The 19,662-nt window shown below is 35.6% G+C and overlaps 1 protein-coding gene across 3 annotated transcripts in view; it reads right to left on the reverse strand.

The window, feature by feature from the left end:
- MSH3 (mutS homolog 3) overlaps window positions 1-19,662 on the reverse strand; it is a 222,668-nt gene that overhangs the window by 89,330 nt on the left and 113,676 nt on the right. For 2 of the 3 annotated variants that reach the window (XM_073014651.1, XM_073014653.1), the window contains exons 15-18: window positions 18,993-19,161; window positions 12,294-12,358; window positions 9,208-9,324; window positions 1,512-1,619 (exon numbers count right to left, since the gene is read on the reverse strand). In XM_073014651.1, the coding sequence (XP_072870752.1) occupies window positions 1,512-1,619; window positions 9,208-9,324; window positions 12,294-12,358; window positions 18,993-19,161 (459 nt within the window). The remainder of the gene's footprint in view (window positions 1-1,511; window positions 1,620-9,207; window positions 9,325-12,293; window positions 12,359-18,992; window positions 19,162-19,662) is intronic. The other variant, XM_073014652.1, reaches the window with a different exon arrangement.

Consider the following 19,662-nt stretch of genomic DNA (forward strand, 5'->3'; position numbering starts at 1 on the left):
ACTTCAAAATAAAATCCTAGGTGCTCTACCAAGTTAAATCATTATGTAATAATCATGACACTGATATGATTTACCAGGAAGATTTTCACTTTGGAACAAAATTTTAAGTGATTTATTCGGCACTAAAATTTACATCGACTTATTCTGTTGCTATCAAAATTATACAATGACAAAATGTTTCCTGGTAGAACAGGACACAAAGGATAACTCACAGAGCTAGGAGGATACAGTAGGATAGAACAGGCATAGCAAGAAAGACGGGGGAAAGCATACTGATGACATCTATGGCAGTGAAGGAAAGAATCTAGATGCTTCCTGGAAAGAATAAAACATTTGAACTTGAACAACTTTATTTAATTTTATATTTTTTAAACTGTATCCTTTTTTTTTTTTTTTTTTTGAGACAGGGTCTCGCTCTGTCACTCAGGCTGGAGTGCATGGGCACTATCATGGCTCACTGTAGCCTTAAACTTCTGAGCTAAAGCAATCCTCAGCCTCCCAAGCAGCTGGAACTACAGGTGTGCACCACCATACCCAGCTAATTTTTTAATTTTTGTAGTGATGGGGTCTCAATATGTTGCCCAGGTTGGTCTCAAATGCCCAGTTTCAAGAGACGTTCCTGCCTCAGCCTCCCAAAATGCTGGGATTACAGGCATGAGCCACCATGCCCAGCCTTACTTTTTCTTAAGTATATATAAACTCAAGCTTTTGGAAGACATACAACTTGTATGAAAGTTTTGTCTGAATTTTTTTTTTGAGACAGAGTCTCACTCTGTCGCCTAGACTGGAGTGCAGTGGCATGGTCTTGGCTCACTGCAACCTCTACCTCTTGGGTTCAAGCAATTCTCCCACCTCAGCTTCCCGAGTAGCTGGGATTATAGGCACGTGACACCACGCCCGGCTAATTTTTAATATTTTTAGTAGAGATGGGGTTTCATCGTGTTAGCCAGGATGGTCTTGATCTTCTGATCTCGTCTGCCTTGGCCTCCCAAAGTGCTGGGATTACAGGCGTGAGCCACCATGCCCGGCCATCTGAATTTTAAAGTTAGATTTGTTTGTGCTAACATCCTTTATGAAAAAGAGAATAAATATTCCATGTTGGGATGCTTAGAGGTCAATAAAGAATAGTGGGATGAATATGGGCTCTTAACAAAAGGAACAGATCACTGAAACACCCCCCAGTCCCTATTCTTCTCAGTCTTTTCTTGCCTAATCAAACTTTTATAATTATAAGTGTTCAAGTAAAAGCTAACAAATGAAAAGAGTGCTGAAACTTTATTAAAAAGTCACCCACATAAACTTTAACATCTGCTTTCATTGTACTCAGTGACAGAGCAAGCAAGAAATGAATTTAGTTTTCAAATCAAGCTATATATGTATGACATTCAGCTTTCCCAAGAGTCTAACACATTTGAGTAATTGTAATATTTTATAATAAAGATACTATAATTAATTGAATAATGTCATCTTATCTAAGGCACTGATAGAGGGGAAAATGAAAAATATATTACCTGCAGTAATCTCCTTGCTTAGCGACCTTGGCCAGGGAGAAAATGCAGTCAACAGTTGCTAGGTGATGCACTGCTTTACACAAGTAGTGATAATGTTCACTGAATTTCCTACAGAAGCAGCAGCAACAACGAAAAGGTGAGCAAACTGATTTCTTAGACCTATAATAGCTCTACAACAAGCAATCACTTTATCAGCTAGTGTAAGCGTACAGATGATTAGCAGGCATTCCTAACAGTTAAGAGAGATGGAGATTACACTGAACGGCTTTACTTTTTAATACAATAATTAAATTATTGAGGCTTCTTTTTGTTTTGTATATAAATGTAAAACAGCTTCTACGTAAAGATATCAACTGTTAAGAACATATCACAGATTTCATCTGACCCTGACATTTGAACTTAAGGTATAACACAAATATAGCAGTCATTTTCATTACGCTTCAATAACATCATGAAATATTCATGTACATCAGCTTCGCCTGTGCTTCTTCACAGCATCCTCCAAACCTGGAATAACAGTTTCAATACCTTTCTCTCACACTAAACTGGAAGCTTCTTGAGAGCAGATTGTCCATCTGATTAACCCCATTGTAGACATAACATCTAGTTTATAATATTGGCATAAAATAAACACTGTAATAAATATTTATTGAAGACAAGGGGAAAAGGTACTTTTCTCACTTATCTTCAGTTATCTTATTAATGCATATAAAAACTAAATTTTAGATTTGTTTTTTAAAAGATTATGGTCATTGCCTCAAGTCTTTGGCTACTTAAAACTATAATACCTATTGATGTAAAAGCCTAAATGGCTTTTATTGAAAAACTTATTTGGAAAACACACATGAATACTTTTTTCTTTTTTCTTAAATTATCCCATTATCTCATATCATAGTATTTTATGTCAATGTGTGTAGTGTCGTATAAATTGTGGACATCTGTATGTAGTGATCAATTGTGGATGTGTGAAGTATACATAATTAAACTACAAAAATGACCCAAAACTTAATTTTTAAGAATGACCAGTATAAAGTATCTTTTTAAGTAACAGGAAGCATATAGCTGAGCTTAAATCGTTATAGTAACTACTCTGCCTCCAAGAGAGATTAAGAGATTGTTTGATTAAAAAAAAACTTTAAGTAGGTGGTGATAAGTCACAAATTCTTCAAAGATTGGAAAATGAGAAAATGTAATTAACTAACTGTAAATAGGTCCAAAAGGAAAGCTGAAAGGAAAACAAACATTTACAAATCAAAGACTATGAAGAAGCCACTACATTTTTTTCTTTACAACAACCATAAAGATAGGTCATTACCTAAGTTTTACAAAAGAAGTTCAGAGAGAAAAAGCAGTTAGCCTAAAGCAATTGAGCCTAGACTCAAACTGAGCTCCTCCTATCACCCTACCTCACAATGCAGTTTTACAGACTCCTACTAGCATCTTATTTTTGTGCATCCATAGAAATAAAATAGAAATAAGGTGCCTAGTTTCTACATTTAAAAAATAGTGTAGCTCAGATATTCTGTATGACCTTTTAAAGATGATCCAAAAATGAGAAAAAAGACGACAAATGAACAATAAATGCCTCTCTTAAAAAACATTTGTCTATTGTAGTGTGAGTTTCAGAAATGTTGAGACAGTCTATTTAGTACTGAAATCCAAAGGTTTCTAGAGTGCTTCCTAGCTTGAAAAAGATATCCAGATTACACTATTAGAGTGATGGACTATTCCTATATAATCATTATGACTTTTTAAAACTGTAACTTCTGATTTTTCTAGTATTAGAATAAGGTATTGTACATAAATGACTTTTTCCAGATACTAGGAACAACATTTTAATTATCCAGCTTTATTTCTGTGTTTTTTTGTGAACTGAAAAATATATTCACAGTGTACTATATACTTATTTGCTGAGTAGACAGAACATAATGAATACAACTTACCTATTTCTCACTGAATTAAAGTTCATCAAAACAAATAATATGATTCCCACCGTGTTAGAATCTGTGCAAAACTCCAAACACAAAAGGGACAGGCCCCTGGCATCAGACAGGTAGCCCTCAGTCACCACTTTAAAATGTGGAGGGAAGTGGGGATGGCCAAGGGATCCAAAAAAAATAGAAAGAATGAATAAGACCTACTATTTGATAGCACAATAGGATGACTATAGTCAATAACTTAATTGTATATTTTGGAATGGCTTAAGGAGTGTAATTGGATTGTTTGTAACTCTAAGGATAACTGCTTGAGGGGATGGATACCCCATTCTCTGTGATATGCTTATTCCACATTGCACGCCTGTATCAAAATATCTCATGTACCCCATAAATATATACACCTACTATATACCCACAAACATTTAAAAATAATTTTTAAAATAATAAAATAAAATAAAATGCTCCCTAGTTTTGAAGATGCCACATGTTGCACTGGCCTAACTGTCCTGGGTGTTTAGAGTTAAGAGTCACCCTAAACCCGGAGTGGCTGCTCACTGACTTTGCCTTGTTATTCCTGCTCTGGCTTCGACTTTATGTTTTCTTTCTTTTTTTCCTTTTTTTTTTTTTTTTTTTTTTTTTTGAGACGTAGCAGTCTCGCTCTTTCACCCAGGCTGAGGTGTAGTGGCACAATCTCAGCTCACTGTAACCTCCACCTCCCAGATTCCAGCGATTCTCCTGCCTCAGCCTCCAGAGTAGCTGGGATTATAGGCGTGCACCACCACGCCCAGCGAATTTTTGTACTTTTAGTAGAGACGGGGTTTCCCCATGTTGGCCAGGCTAGTCTCGAACTCCTGGCCTCAAGCAGTCCACCTGTCTCAGCCTCCCAAAGTGCTGGGATTACAGGCATGAGCCACTGCACCTGGCCATGGCTCTGACTTTAGATCTGACCACTCACTGCCTTCTTGCACTGTGGCGTATGCTGTCCTTGTTCTAATTACTGACCCATCTGGTCCTCCTATCTAGGCACCCTCTCTTTTGCCAGAAAGCAGCCACATTTGCTGTTTCTGCCCTTGCCTCTTGGGACATGAGCATCAAAGCTTTAGCAGTAACAAATGGTCAGTTTTTTTCCTCACTCTTTCCCTCCTTCTCAGATCCTGCCCAGGTCCTCAAGACCCTAGTTTGCTACTACTCAGCAGCTTGACTTGAGGGTAGCTGTCTCTGATGATCTAATGTTTAAGATGGAAATGAGTTAACACTGCTCTTAGTGGGTCCCATTTCAGTTACAACAACAAAAAAAGCAGGGAGGGATAAAGTAATTATTTTGATATGAACAACAATGTTCCTTCTGATGTCAATGGTATAAATAAGACATGAATACAATGAAAAACTATCAAAAACCTATAACATCATCATAACTCTTAAAGAAGCCTTGACTTCTTGGTCTTTGTCCATTTGATATACTTTGCCAAACTTCAGGGAGATTATCCATACTTAGAAAAATGGTAAGCTGAAAAATGGTCAATGCAGATAACAATCTGATAGACTGCGTTTACAGCATAACAAGAAGCAATTTTATCACTATGCTACCAACCAACTTAAGGATGAAGTCAAGGCACTATGATTTAACCTCTGGCCAAAAGATATTGCTGAGTTCATAAGAAGCAGATGAAGACACTTGGGTTCTAAAGCTGTTATGGTGTTATGATGACTACAGAAGTTTACCATCAAGTGTTGCTCAATGATATCTGAAGTTAATAAAAATTGAAAATATTTTATTTGCAAATGAATTTCTACAATTTTTTATTATATATTATAATTCAACTTTTAAATAATTTGCAATTGAGAAGATTACTGAATATACACAGTGCATCTTCTAGAACAAAAAATAAAAGAGAGACATGTTTCAAGGGAGGATTTACTCCACAGCAGTGTCTACAGCCTTAATTTCTGGCAACATTTTGATCAAAAGTAATATGACTAATACACAACAGTTAGTACCTCAGTAAGTGACAAATACATTTGTAATGCTGGTATTCAGTCCTCTGATGTCAGGTTCATTGAGGTTAATCACTTTTTTAATGATATCACAGTCACACCATCTGGCACCTCAATAAATAGTGTACATAACAATCAATGCTGCTCTCAAGTGGGGGCTCTAGCTGCAAAATGCTCTAGCTAAATTTCAGCCAATATTCTTTTTTTGGATAAAAACTTTAATGCATTTTTCTTATTCTGAAAGTAATATATGTACATTATAGGTACTTCTGAAATCGTGCTCAGTCATCCCTCGGTATCCATAGGAGATTGGTTCTAGGATGCCCTGCAGATGCTAAAATCCAATATGCTCAAATCCCTTACATAAAATGGCAAAGTAGTTGTATATAACCTATGTACATCCTCCCATAGGCTTTAAATCATCTCTAGATTACTCACAATACATAATACAATGTAAATGCTATAAATAAATAGCAGTTATATTGTACTGTTTCAGAAATAATGACAAGCGGGAAAAAAAGCCTGTATATGTTCAGTATAGATGCTACCATCCTTTTCATTCCTCGAATATTTTCAATCTGCAGTTGGTTAAATCCATGGATGCAGAACTCACAGATATCAAGAGCCAACTGCATTTGCAAAGGAAAGAAATTAAAATCACCAGTAACCTCACCATCCAGAAATAAACAGTAAATGTTTTGAGTCTATATATATACACATACACATATATGTTCACATGTACATAGGAATAGATATTTCTCCAAAGATATACACATGGCCAATAAGCATATTAGTAATACAATAAGCATATATAATCTTTAAAATATAGAAGTCTGTATGCTGTGCATTATGTGAATATACACATATAAAATTGTATCATACTTTTACTTTTTTACATCATTTTCTTCACTTAGTAATTAAAGTATCATATGCTTCTGTGACGTTATATTTACTGTTAGCTCACTCTTTGCAATCTCAATTATAGCCTAGGGATAATATAATAAAAACTCCTGGGTCAACCTAGTAGAAGGCCAAGTCAGAAGGCTGATACAGTAATAATGGTTTGAGGTAATAATGGGCTATTAGAAGACAACATAAAAAGGGACAAATCAAAGAAACATCTCAAAGGTGGAAAAAGACAATCACAAATTTGATAACAGGTTGGGCATGGTGGCTGGCACCTATAATCTCAGCACTTTGGGAGGCTGAGGCAGGCGAATCACTTGAGCCCAGGAGTTCAAGATTAGGCTGGGGAACATAGCGAAACCCTGTCTCTACAAAAACACTTAAAAATTAGCCAGGTGTGGCGGTGCATGCCTGTGGTCCCAGCTACTAGGGGGCTGAGGTGGGAGGACTGCCTGAGCTGGGGAGGTAGAGGTTGCAATTAGTCATGATTGTACCACTGCACTCCAGCCTGGGTGGCAGAGTGAGACTAAAAAAAAAAAAAAAAAAGAACTTGATAACAGATAAAGGGACCAAAAAGAAGAAAGAATCAAGAATAACACCAAGATGATTAGCCTGGGAGTACTGAACTTTCTTTAGTCTGGAATAATGACAGAGAATAGAAGCCAGATCTATGAAATTATGTATGGTCTGAATAGAGTGAACAGGAAATTACCTCACCAAATCCCAGGACCCTTCTAGAATGTGAGTCCTTGAAGACTGAAAGGTGTAATTTTAGTTCAGTTTTCACATTCTCAGTGGTAATACTAAGGAAAAAGCCAGGAGAACTGAAAGACTCAAAGGCTCTGAAAACCCTTAAAATAGAAAATTGAAAGTGAAATAGAAAAGAAACTGAATAGACAAAATTTCCATCCCTACATTCAAGATTCTGAGTCAAGATAGTCTCAAAAGATTTAAGTAAATTGGAATCTCTTCCTGGTCTTATAATTCAAGACTCCTCAGGGCAAAAAGATTGGTACCAACTTACTTCCTTGTAAAAATTCTCACATATCCTTTTTGTTTTTTGTTTTTTTCATTTCATTTCAGGTTGATTACTTGAAATACAATAAAGCTCCCTGAAGGATATCACTGAATTTTTAGTGTTTAAGGTTGTATTTATTTATTTGAGACAGAGTCATGCTCTGTTGCCCAGGCTGGAGTACAGAGGCACAATTGCGGCTCACTGCAACCTCTGCCTCCCCAGTTCAGTGATTCTCTTGCCTTAGCTTACTGAGTTAGGTGGGATTACAGGTACATGCCACCACACCCGGCTAATTTTTGTATTTTTAGTAGAGACAGGGTTTCACCATGTTGGCCAGGCTGGTCTTGAATTCTTGGCCTCAAGTGATCTGCCCACCTCGGCCTCCCAAAGTGCTGGGATTACAGGTGTGAGCCACCGCGCCTGGCCTGTTTACAGTTTTAAAGTAAGAGACTAACAGAGATGTATTTAGACTGATGCCTGCGGGCTCACCATGGGCAGGCTGGCAAAGGCCACATACCTGGCTGCCAGATAGCTAGGGCTGAATCTGGGCTCCAACCCTTACCCTTAGAAGATTAACTTCTTATTTCTGAATCTCACTTTATTCATTTGTAAGTCGGTTATGATACTTAGCCTTACAAGGGTCACATGAAAAATAATGAGTTTACATATAAAGTACTCAGACCAGTGGTGGCCTAGAGCTGGCTCCTATGGACTCATGAAAATCAACTGTGCACATCTCTTCCCAACTCCAGTCCAGTGGTAGTTTCACATCAGCCCTGGTGGGAGAGTTTACACTTCAGAAACCAGCAAACTCTACAAACGTGACTGCCCTTCCAAAGAGCTGGCTATTAACCATTTGCCAGCACACCATGACTTAAAACTGACAATATAAATATATGACTATCAATAAATCCAGAATGTGAGGCATTCTTTGAGACAATGGCAAGGAGTCTTCAAAAAATACCATGGTAAAAAAAACCACAAAAAATGGCAGGAAATTCTAGGTTCAAATAGACTAAAGAAGCATAATTACCAAATGCAACATGTAAAAGTTGATTACGTCTTTCATTTTAAAATCTAAAGACAGGGCAACATTGGAAAAATTCAAGAAATTCAAATATATTCACAAATTAATGTTAATTTTTTTAGATGTAATAATAGTGTTAAGATTACATAGTAGAATGTCCTTATTTTTAAAGATGCAGGTTTAAGTATTTAGGGGAAAGTGTTATGATGTCTAAAACTTACTTCCAAATGTTTCAGGAAAAAAATACATGAGAGATAAAAAGCAAATGTGGCAAATGCTAACATGTGATGAACCTAGGTGAAGGGTATATAGGTGGTCATCTTAACTTTCAGTAGCTTTTAAGAATTTCTTTCGGGCTGGGTGCAGTGGCTCAAGCCTGTAATCCTAGCACTTTGGGAGGCCAAGGCAGGCGGATTACTTGAGGTCAGGAGTACAACATCAGCCTGGCCAATATGGCGAAACCACGTCTCTACTAAAAATACAAAAATTATCTGGGTGTAGCAGTGGGTGCCTGTAATCCCAGCTACTCAGGAGGCTGAGGCATGGAGAATTGCTTGAAGCTGAGAGGTGGAGGATGCAGTGAGCTGAGATCGTGCCATGGCACTCCAGCCCAGGTGACAGAGCAAGACTCAGTCTCAAAAAAAAGAAAAAAAGAAAAAGAAAAAAAAAAGAAATAAAATCAGACAACACATGTACTCAACTATTTTATGGTGGGTCACAAGCTGTAATCTCTATTTTCTTTTTGATGGGAAGATTTTTCCAGTCTGTTTCTCATAGCAAAAAGTCAGATTATATTTTTCACTGTAAACTCACTCTAGAAAATCAAGCCATTCAGCACTGCAGTCAAGGACTAGCTGCTCCCGGAGCTGATTCAGATGTCTGTAATTTTCTACAACAAAAGGAGAGTGAAACCGGCTCACAGCTTTTGTGCTAGAAGACAGGAAAAAACATAAATAGGAAATCAAGGTTAGTAAAAAATCCGAAATGCCATCACTTTAGAAAATAAAAATAGTTATTTATTATTCTCTGATGAACCTTGAAAATAAACAGCTGTAAATAGAAGAACATTCTTTAATTATGGTCCTGAACTCTACTGATTCCAAAGAACATGACTTTGCTCAGGAAGCCTTTTAAAATGCATTTCAAATTATACCCATATGGCAAAGTCAAAGTTTAGAACTTTTATTTCATAGGCAAAAAGCTTTTTTCTTTAAATTATACTAAGTGAAAATGCTCTTTAAAAAAGATCAGAAGCAAATATGGTAAAAGAAAGCATGATAAAGCTAGGAGGTAGATACATTGGTGAAGGTTATATTATTCTTTGTTTTATGGGCTTTTCTGTATGACTGAAGTATTTCAGAGAAAAAAGAAAAATAAAAAGCATTACAAAGAATAGCAATGCATTAATTCAGGAGGCAATTAAGAAAGAGATCTTCAGGATACTGTGATCTGTGCAGATTCACAGTGGCTCTGGATGGGAGGAAATACCACATGCTCCCCATCTGGGCTTAAGTATCATCTCTGCTCTCTGTTTAGTAGCTAGAGCACAACAGGGGATGCCATGGGTCCCCAGTGAGAGAAGCTAGGTCGAGGCTCCGGTCCTGCTACTTACTTACTAACTATGTGATTTGGGGCAAATGAAACAGACCTTCTCTAAATATCACTTTTCTCATCTATGAAACAGGGATAATAATATCTACCTCATAGTTACTGTTGACAGGATCAAACAGACAACACTTAGGAGAGCGCCTATACGTATTCAATAAAAATTAGTTGTTTTGTGGTGGTGGTGGTGGTGGCAGTTGCCATTGCTTTTAATGCTGTCATTATAAGTCTTTAAGAAGAAAAGGTCAAGGCATCTGGTCTTTGTTTGTTCTCCAACTCTTGTAATACACTGTTGCACTTTAATTTGCCAAGTTGCTGGATTAGGGGTGGGCCTTTTGCATTCAAAATCTGACTCCTGATGTTCTAACCCATCTCTGTCAAAACCCTATGGCCCAACAGATAAACTGCAATGAACCTTTCCCAAACTATCTTATCTGTTGATTCAATTTACATTACTAACATTTGAAAGATGGTGTCAGATTTATGCCTTGCTTGTTGCTTTAAAATTGTATCATCTAGACTTCTATGCCAACATATTTATCAAAGCTTTATCTTCTGGAAAAACTCATTTAGTGAGATATTTCGGTTATTGTTGTAGACAGACTAACATGGTTTTTGGTAATTTCTCTTCATAATGCATATTTCATTCTTTAGCTGTGATACAGGACAAAAGCAGATAAAGGAAAGAATGTCTGCAAAAAGAGAAAACAACATCCCCTAGAATCAATAATACTCAAATCTAAAGTACAGCTTCTGGCAGCATTTTAAAAAAAAGATGGTATTAGGACGAAAGAAATCCATGCCTGTGCCTTCAGCATCTGATGATGTGGCAATGGATAATAAACATTTTCTTTTTAAGTTAAAATAATAAATTACTGGGAGGCCAAGGCAGGTGAATCACTTGAGTTCGAGACCAGATCCTGGCCCACCCCTAGTGAAACCCCATGTCTACTAAAATACAAAAAAAATTAGCCAGCAGTGGTGGCAGGTGCCTGTAATCCCAGCTACTTGGAAGGCTGAGGCAGGAGAATCACTTGAACCCGTGAGGCGGAGGTTGCAATAGGCTGAGATTGCGTCACTATACTTCAGCCTGGTTGACAAAAAGAGACTCCGTCTTAAAAATATATATATATATAATATATGTATCATTATATATATTTTTGTATATACGTATATTATATGTGTAATAAATTAATCAGTCATACATTATGTCAAAATTTCCCTTCATCCTTAAAACAGAATGCCTGTACACTATTACCAGTTACTGGTCCCTCTTCCACCATCTTAGGCAAATGTACCATTTTCATCTCATGTTTGTGCAACTTATTGATAACAGTACTAATAAATATTCCACAAAGGATACTACTCACAGCTGTATATACTTCCCTAATACCTTGTCTTTAAATGAGTCCTCTCTTGGAGATTAATGTCTAACCAAGGAGAAAAGGCAGAGTCCCATTGTGGTTCTCTAAATTTGTTTTTGATTAATTTATTTTCATCAATTCACGATCTGGGTTATAAAAAAAAGATGTAAAGAATTACAATAATTATGTGCCAAGGAAGGCATTAAGAGTAAAGAAATGTGGAGCTCGGTGAGGTAGAAAATGAAATTGCAGCTTCTTGTAAGAAATGTCAGACATAGCATTCATCATGAAGTAAAAGCAACTAAATTAATCTTACAATTGAAGGTTCCTCAACTTTTCTTCCATGTGTATCCTGTGCTATAAGAATAAAACAGTAATTTACAAAATAAGAAAACAAATGTGTAAAAATAAGATACCTTTTTGAAAAATGTTTTAAAATCAATGATAAAGAGTTAAAAATAGTGATCTCCTTGGTTAAAAGTTCCCTAAGACAGGGCAGGGCACAGTGGCTCACGCCTGTAATCTCAGCACTTTGGGAGGCTGAGATGGATGAATCACCTGAGGTCAGGAGTTTGAGACCAGTCTGGCCAACAGGGTGAAACCCCGTCTCTACTAAAAATACAAAAATTAGCCGGGGGTGGTAGTGCACGCCTGTGGTCCCAGCTACTCGGGAGGCTGAGGCACAAGAATCCCTTGAATCAGAGAGGTGGAGGTTGCAATGCGCTGAGATCATACCACTACACTACAGCCTGGGCAACAGAGCAAGACTATATCTCCCCCCGCAAAAAAAAAAAAAGTTCCATAAGAAAAAATAAAAATAAAAAGAACTGCTTTTAATTTCAGGAACGTGGCTACTATGAGCCCAGTAGCACATAGATATACAGATGTCATTATAATTCATTATAAGAAAAAAATGTATTTTAAACCTACCTTCCAACCTTTACCCAATCAGTTGGTATACAAGATACAGCAGAGTTCTTTATTTCGATCATAAACTAAAACAAATACAAATAAACAGATATTTAGATGAGCAACCATTATATATTTTAAAGCTTTCCCCAAATTGTGGTATAACAATTTATTATATATTGTTAAACACTCAAAATAAGTTCAGAATTGTTTTTCATACTGTATATATGTCAATACAGATAAATATTATTAATTAAGGGTTCAATACTTGGGACAAAGTACAATTTGTGTTGCGTAAAACATTTGTAATACTTGGGCTTTCAGGTTTCTAATATTGTTATACATATACTCTGAATGATGGCTTTTTCATTAACCATCTCTTTCATTTATTAATACTCACTTAAGAATTCTATTACTCATAAAAGATTGAATTTCTAAGCATGTAAGATTTTAAAATATTCAATTAGTAGATGTTACACTGGTCTGAGATATGATCCTCCCCTACTCTGAACAGAGAAGATTTTTAGATAGTTTTTACCCAAGGAACCGAAATCCTCTAGAAGTATCTTCACAGGAAAGCAGACTTCCCTAACTATAAAGAGAAGAAAGTATTTCTTTCCATATGAGAGTTTTCTTTAAGTTTTCACTTATATGAACCATAATATCTTTTTCTTATTTTGGTGGGTACATGGTAGTTGTATATATTCATTGGTTGCATTAGATAGTTTGATACAGGCATGCAATGCATAATAATCACATCAGGGTAAATGGGGTATCCATCACCTCAAGCATTTATCTTTTGTGCTACAAATAATCCAATTATACTCTTTTAGTTATTTTAAAACGTAAAATTAAATTATTGATTATAATTACCGTGTTGTTACCAATACTAGGTTTTATTCATTCTTCCTGTTTCTTTTTTATCCATTAACCATCCCCTCATCCTCCCCACCCCCACTACCACTACCAGTTTCTGGTAACCATCATTCTATTCTGTATCTCCATGAGTTCAATTGTTTTAATGTTTAGCTCCCACAAGTTAAGTGAGAACATGCCAAGTTTGTCTTTTTGCACCCAGCATATTTCCCTTAACCTAATGACCTCCATAATCCACCCATGTTGTTGCAAATGACAGGATCTCATTCTTTTTTATGGCTCAATAGTACTCCACTGTGAATATATACTACAGTTTCTTTACTCATTCGTCTGTTGATGGATACTTAGTTTGTTTCCAAATCTTAGCTATTGTGAATAGTGCTGCAATAAACACGGCAGTGCAGATATCTCTTTAATATACTAATTTCCTTTCTGTTGGGTATATATCTAGCAGTGGGATTGCTGGATCATATGGTAGCTCTATTTTTTTTTTTTTTTTTTTGAGGGACCTCCAAACTGTTCTCCATAGTGATGGTGGTACTATAATTTACATTCCAACCAACAGTGTACGAGAGTTCCCTTTTCTCCACATCCTCATCAACATTTGCTATTGCCTGTCTTTTGGATAAAAGTCACTTGACTGGGGTGAGATAATATCTCATTATCATTTTAATTTACATTCATAATATCTTTGTAGATCCAACTGTGCTCTGCAAATAAGGTTCTCATCAGCCAGGAAGCAGGTGAAGTTCTATCAAACCATTCATTTTTAGCCTTAGTTATATATTACCTCTTCTCAGTGTGCCTGCATTCCTGTATTATTACAATCAAATTCAGGCTGGACGCGACGGCTCACACCTGTAATCCCAGCACTTTGGGAGGCTGAGGTGGAGGGATTACCTGAAGTCAGGAGTTCAACACCAGTCTGGCCAACGTGGTGAAACCCCATCTCTACTAAAAATACAAAAGTTAGCCAGGCCTGGTGGCAGGCACGTGTAATTTCAGCTACTCAGGAAGCTGAGGCAAGAGAATCACTTGAGCCCAGGAGGTGGAGGTTGCAGTGAGCCGAGATCGCGCCACTGCGCTCCAGCCTGGACGACAGAGCAAGACTCTGTCTCAATAAAAAACAAAAACAAAAAAAAATTCAATGATTCATTTAATTTCTAAAAACCCATTTTGAGTGGAATGGAACCCTAGAAGCTGTGTGGTTGTAATTTTGAGAGAGCTATGAGAACTTTTTCATATTTATCAGTTTTATTATATGCACATAACTTCAGGTATTTATAATGTTCATATTAATAACAGTATCAACGTGGTTCTTGAGTTTATTTTTACCATTAATAGAAATACTGTAGTTTTTACATTAATTATATTAAGAATTAGTGGCTAATTTCCCTTAGAAAAATGTTTTGAACTAGTGATGCCCTCATGTACAGAGAATTAATACAGTTTCAAATCTGTTACACCCATTTAAATAGTTAAGAGTCAAGAGTCTAAAAAGCCTCGTTTGGCTACAAAAAGTAACTTTTGAAAAACCACAAAAAAATATCATTAATGGGAAAGATAAAACCACTTTTAAACTGTGCTAAATAATTCTGCTATTTTAAAGTGTTCTACCAAAAGAGATGTTGGCCTTTTTATAAAATAATTCTGGAAAGAGCTCTGCTAAAGGCAAACAGCAAAATTCAGGAACAGACTGATTGGATCACTGATATTTGGGAAGGACACATCCAGATGCATAATGACTAACAGAGCTCCACAGGAGTTATTAACTAAGGGATGACGGACATTTTGAACAAGGAGCACCTTGGGAACAGTTTGGACCACAACTATTCAATCTGTAAGTATCAAAAGTGCTACTCTAGGACCACAATCGCTACAGCGGGCCACCATATACAGAGCCAATACAGTGCCAATGCAGTCGGGAAAACAGCAGGAGTCAGGAAGGCACAAGTTAAACCCCTCTGGTCACGTCCTCAGACAGGGGCTGGTCCTTGGACTGATCCTGAGTGTCCCTTTTCCTCACTCAGCAGTCCTCGGAATTTCAGCCTGGGTTCCTCCTCAGAGTGGTCATCTGCTAGCTTTTCTTCTCTTCTACAGCGATGATGAGATACAAATTTTTTTCTCTAGCTATTCTTTTTTTTAACATTCTAAGAATGAACAGGTAGGCCTTTGGTTTAAGAATTTTGTTACTAAAGAAAAGAAAACTAACATAGAAAAAATAGCATACATTCCAGATCTTAGAAAGCTCTCATAGCAACTTTTCCTGCTTTACAGTTCCTGACTTTGTTTCTTAGGTGTTGATGTGAGTAGTCTGCCTTGATTCATTATAGCAATCTCTCATATTCTTCTCCTGGGACCCAATTCTGTCTTAGTTAAATGTCAGATATTGTTACTCAATCTATATAGCCTGTGGTATTACCGGGCTGGCAACATCACTAGGTTTGCCGAAATTCTTACTCACTCCAGAAACTGCTGTTTTCTCCAGCACCACACTTAACCCATTCCTCCACTCCCCACTTTTCATTCTCTTAATAATTTAAGCATTTTTTACTATATTTTAAATCTACGTAAAAAGTACTCAGATTTAACAGATTATTTTCCACATTTTAAACATAGTAAACAGATATTTGGATATGCTGCATGCTGTCAATTAATAAAACTCTTTCTAAAGATTTTTTTCCAATATTTTTTTTTCCCTTAGTAATAATAATACTTATCAGTACTGCCCCCAATGTAAATATTGCCCCTTTTCCATTCCACATTTGATTCAAGGTTAAGAGATAATTGGTCTATATTCATAAAATATGATAGAGACTGTAACAGAAGCAGTAAACTATGTAAACTTCTGCTTTCATTACATACATACATACTTTCATAGATACATACATACATTACATAATACATAATAATGTATGTATATTATTACATAAAAATATAAAGTTTCTGCTTTCATTAATTTCTTCTAAGCGAATACATAGTCAGAGACAATAAGGCATCATACAATAAAGTTTTAGTTTTCTAATGAGTATATAAAAGCTGGGAACAGAAGTGAAAAATGAATGTTGTCAAAATAACACTGGATTAACAGACCGGCACATTTATCTAATTTTGGTAAAAATAACAAGATCCACATACCATCACACGGATCACATGGGGCTGCTATAATGGGTCTTTTAAGGTTATTACAAAAGCTGTATGTATAGAAATAAAACGTCAGAACAGAAATGTATAAAGAAGCACCAATAAATGTAAAATAACGGTTTTCCACCGTGCCTCCCTCACTTCTCAGAGATAATCATATTTGATGGAGTCTCTTCCTAGTCTTTTAAGTACCTTTAAATAATTTGAGAATACCGTTAGTCTTTTTTTTTTTTTTTTTGACAGGGTTTCACTCTGTTGCCCAGGGTGGAGTATAGTGGCATGATCACGGGTCACAGCAACTTCAGCCTGTCAGGCTCAAGCGATTCTCTACCTTAGTCTCCCGAGTAGCAGCAACTATACACACATTCCACTATGCCTGGCTAATTTTATTTTTATATTTAGAGATGGTTTCTCACTATGTTGCCCAAGCAAGTCTCGAACTCCAGAGCTCAAGCAATCCTTCTGCCTTGGCCTCCCAAAGTGTTGGGATTATAGGTGTGAGCCACTATAGTCTTTTTTAAAACAGAATTTGATGAAAACAAGTTTGAATATTTAGAATTCCTTTGGTGTTCCAATGAATGGAATCATTAATTTTCAAAAGGTTTTATGAAAGTAATTTTGTGTTAACGTTCTACTAAAATCCTAGAGAAGATTATTAAAAACCAACAATAATCCATCCTACTATTAATAATGAAGAAACTTTGTTCCTCAAATTCATCAACTTAACCTAGTAAAGATAAAAGATAACTGATCTTCCTTTCTAATATTTTTTAATACAATTAGTTGATCTCCATGCTGTACTTTTTCTTAAACCTCAATGCCACACTCACAATGAATAACCAGTCTACTATCTCTTATGAATTCCTGATAATTTTCTTTCATTTTTACTCAAAAACTACCAAATGAATCCAGGACCGTCTTTCCAATACTTAAATTTTATTTTGAATACTATGAGCTCTAAAATGTCCAGATTTTGTCAGATAAAATCCATGGTGTTGAGAATTCTTTGTGTTAATATTTGGAATTAATAAATGGAATGAAATACTGGTATTAACATAATAGAAAGACAAGAGTCTGGCAGAATTGGGCTGGATTTGTGCTTCTGACCTTGGGTAACTTATCTAACTACTCCAAACCTGTTTTCTTTCCAACAAAACTAGAATGACTGACCCTTTTTGGCGTTGTTACAAGAATTAAATAATATATGTAGGCACCTACCACTGTTCTAGACTTTAACAAGTACTTGATAAATGGTAACTCTATTACTATTATTGTTATTATATGAGTAGTATAAGCATAGCACTTTATGATTAAAAAGCACTTTCATGTATTTTAACTTAATTGGTCTCCATAATAGTCTTATAACAGAGGTAACTCTTCCATGGTCATATAGCATGTAAATGGTAGAACTGGCACTTACACTTAGCTTTCTCCACTGTAATACCAGGCAGCCACTTTTCTACTACATATCTTTTATTAAAATAACTAAAGCAATATTCATCATTTGATTTTAAACCAATAGCCAGAATGGTGGCCTTTAGGCCAATTTTCACTTTGCAAGGTCATGACTGCATAGTAAAAATAAGAATTACAATTAAATATTTGGTATTTGTCTGTTCAGACAATAAACTTAAGTATAAATATTGTCAAATCATTTTTCTATTATATAGAGCTCTATGTGGCATTGTGAATGTCTGCTGAGTATAATATCTTAATAATTGTAGTTCAGAAGACAGGTTGACTTAATGGGTAAATCTATGAAATAACACAAGACAAACATTTTAATGAATACTCTCTATTAATGTAGAGCTTCTTATTTCAAATAACTATACAATCAACAATCTTTTGGCAAAACACACAAAGCAATGTAAATGTTAAAATTTTGATTTGAAATTAAGTTCTTCCCCACCAGAAAAATATCTATTTTTTAAAATCCTGAATAAAATGCTCACTCTATAGAAGTTATCCATAAGTTTCCTAATTTGGTATTTTAATAAAACAGAATTTCTCAAACTCCCTCTGTTTGAATCTTCATATTTTATTAAACATAAGATATAGGAGTAGCATGCCTCAAGACTCAGAATAGGACTGAAAAGTACAACCATATTTAAAAGGCATACTTCTTCCTTTTCTGGTTCTCATTCAGACACTACTATCAAACTTTAAACAGAAGTACACACCCCAAGAAACACATTCTAAACAATACCATAATTTTATGGAAGACTCACTAAGTGTAGTTTTTCACTCTAGATTTGTTTTTTTAGCAGCTATACTCTTAATTTTAGGAGGAAGCCCCGCCATTTAATCACTATATGAGCCAATCAACACAGGTGGCCAACTTTGTATTATTTCATCATCTGTAAGGCAGGGATCAAAGACTAACTTCTCTTTCCTGGATTTAGAACAAATGAATTCTATAAGTTGCTATTCATAATAATCGAGATTTTCTATAATATAATTTTAACAGATAACGCTAATACACATATAACATTAAGTTGCATTACTTTCACAAGAGACTAATAAAACACCATCATTAAAATAATTCTTATCAAAACAAGTTATTACAACATATTTCTAAGGAATAAAACAGAAAATCTGAAGAGATAATACATATCCTATCCTCAGATTTTTATTTACATTTTAAAATAGCTTTTCTACTAGAGGAAAACTAATAGAAAATAAAAGTAGGTTTGACATTACCTCCTGTCCTGATACTGTCACATATTGTGCAGAAGGATTTTTTAGTATTTTTCGTATTTCTTGCAAATGCATTCGGATCTTGTCACTAACACCTTGAATTTCATCCTTCCTCTTTTTTATTAAAGGGAAGTCAGAAAGGTCTTTAAATAATTCAGTTTTATCCCCAACTCTAAAAAATCAAAAAATGCAAATACATATTCGAAGTTTATTGATTAGAGCAGTTATCGTTTATTTTTCATAGTGTGATGAAAGAGGAAAGCACTGGAAGTCAGGGAAATGAGGTTCCAATTGTCACTAAGCACTTATGGGCTTGTTTTTTAACTTCTCTGAGGATGGTCAAAATTACCCTAATATCATTTTCACTTTTTAAGTTCATGATTCCCATGGTAAAACCAAGAGATACATTATTTGTTGTTTGCCTATGCAGAAAACAAAGACAAATGTAAATGTCAAATCCTATTTCATTTATATAGAACGTTTTGTGCAATACGTTATAAAAGAACTACCTTTTAAAGGATAACTTTGCTTTTACAGATTCTAAATATAAGGACATCTCTGGAAATACATGAAATGAGTACAAGATATCTGACATTCATTTTGGGGTTAATAATCTACTACTGCTTGGCTTTGCCTGTGTTTTACCTTTCCATCATCTGATCCCTGGGGGAGT

Source organism: Chlorocebus sabaeus, chromosome 4, assembly GCF_047675955.1.
Source record: "Chlorocebus sabaeus isolate Y175 chromosome 4, mChlSab1.0.hap1, whole genome shotgun sequence".
NCBI classification, from domain to species: Eukaryota; Metazoa; Chordata; class Mammalia; order Primates; family Cercopithecidae; genus Chlorocebus; species Chlorocebus sabaeus.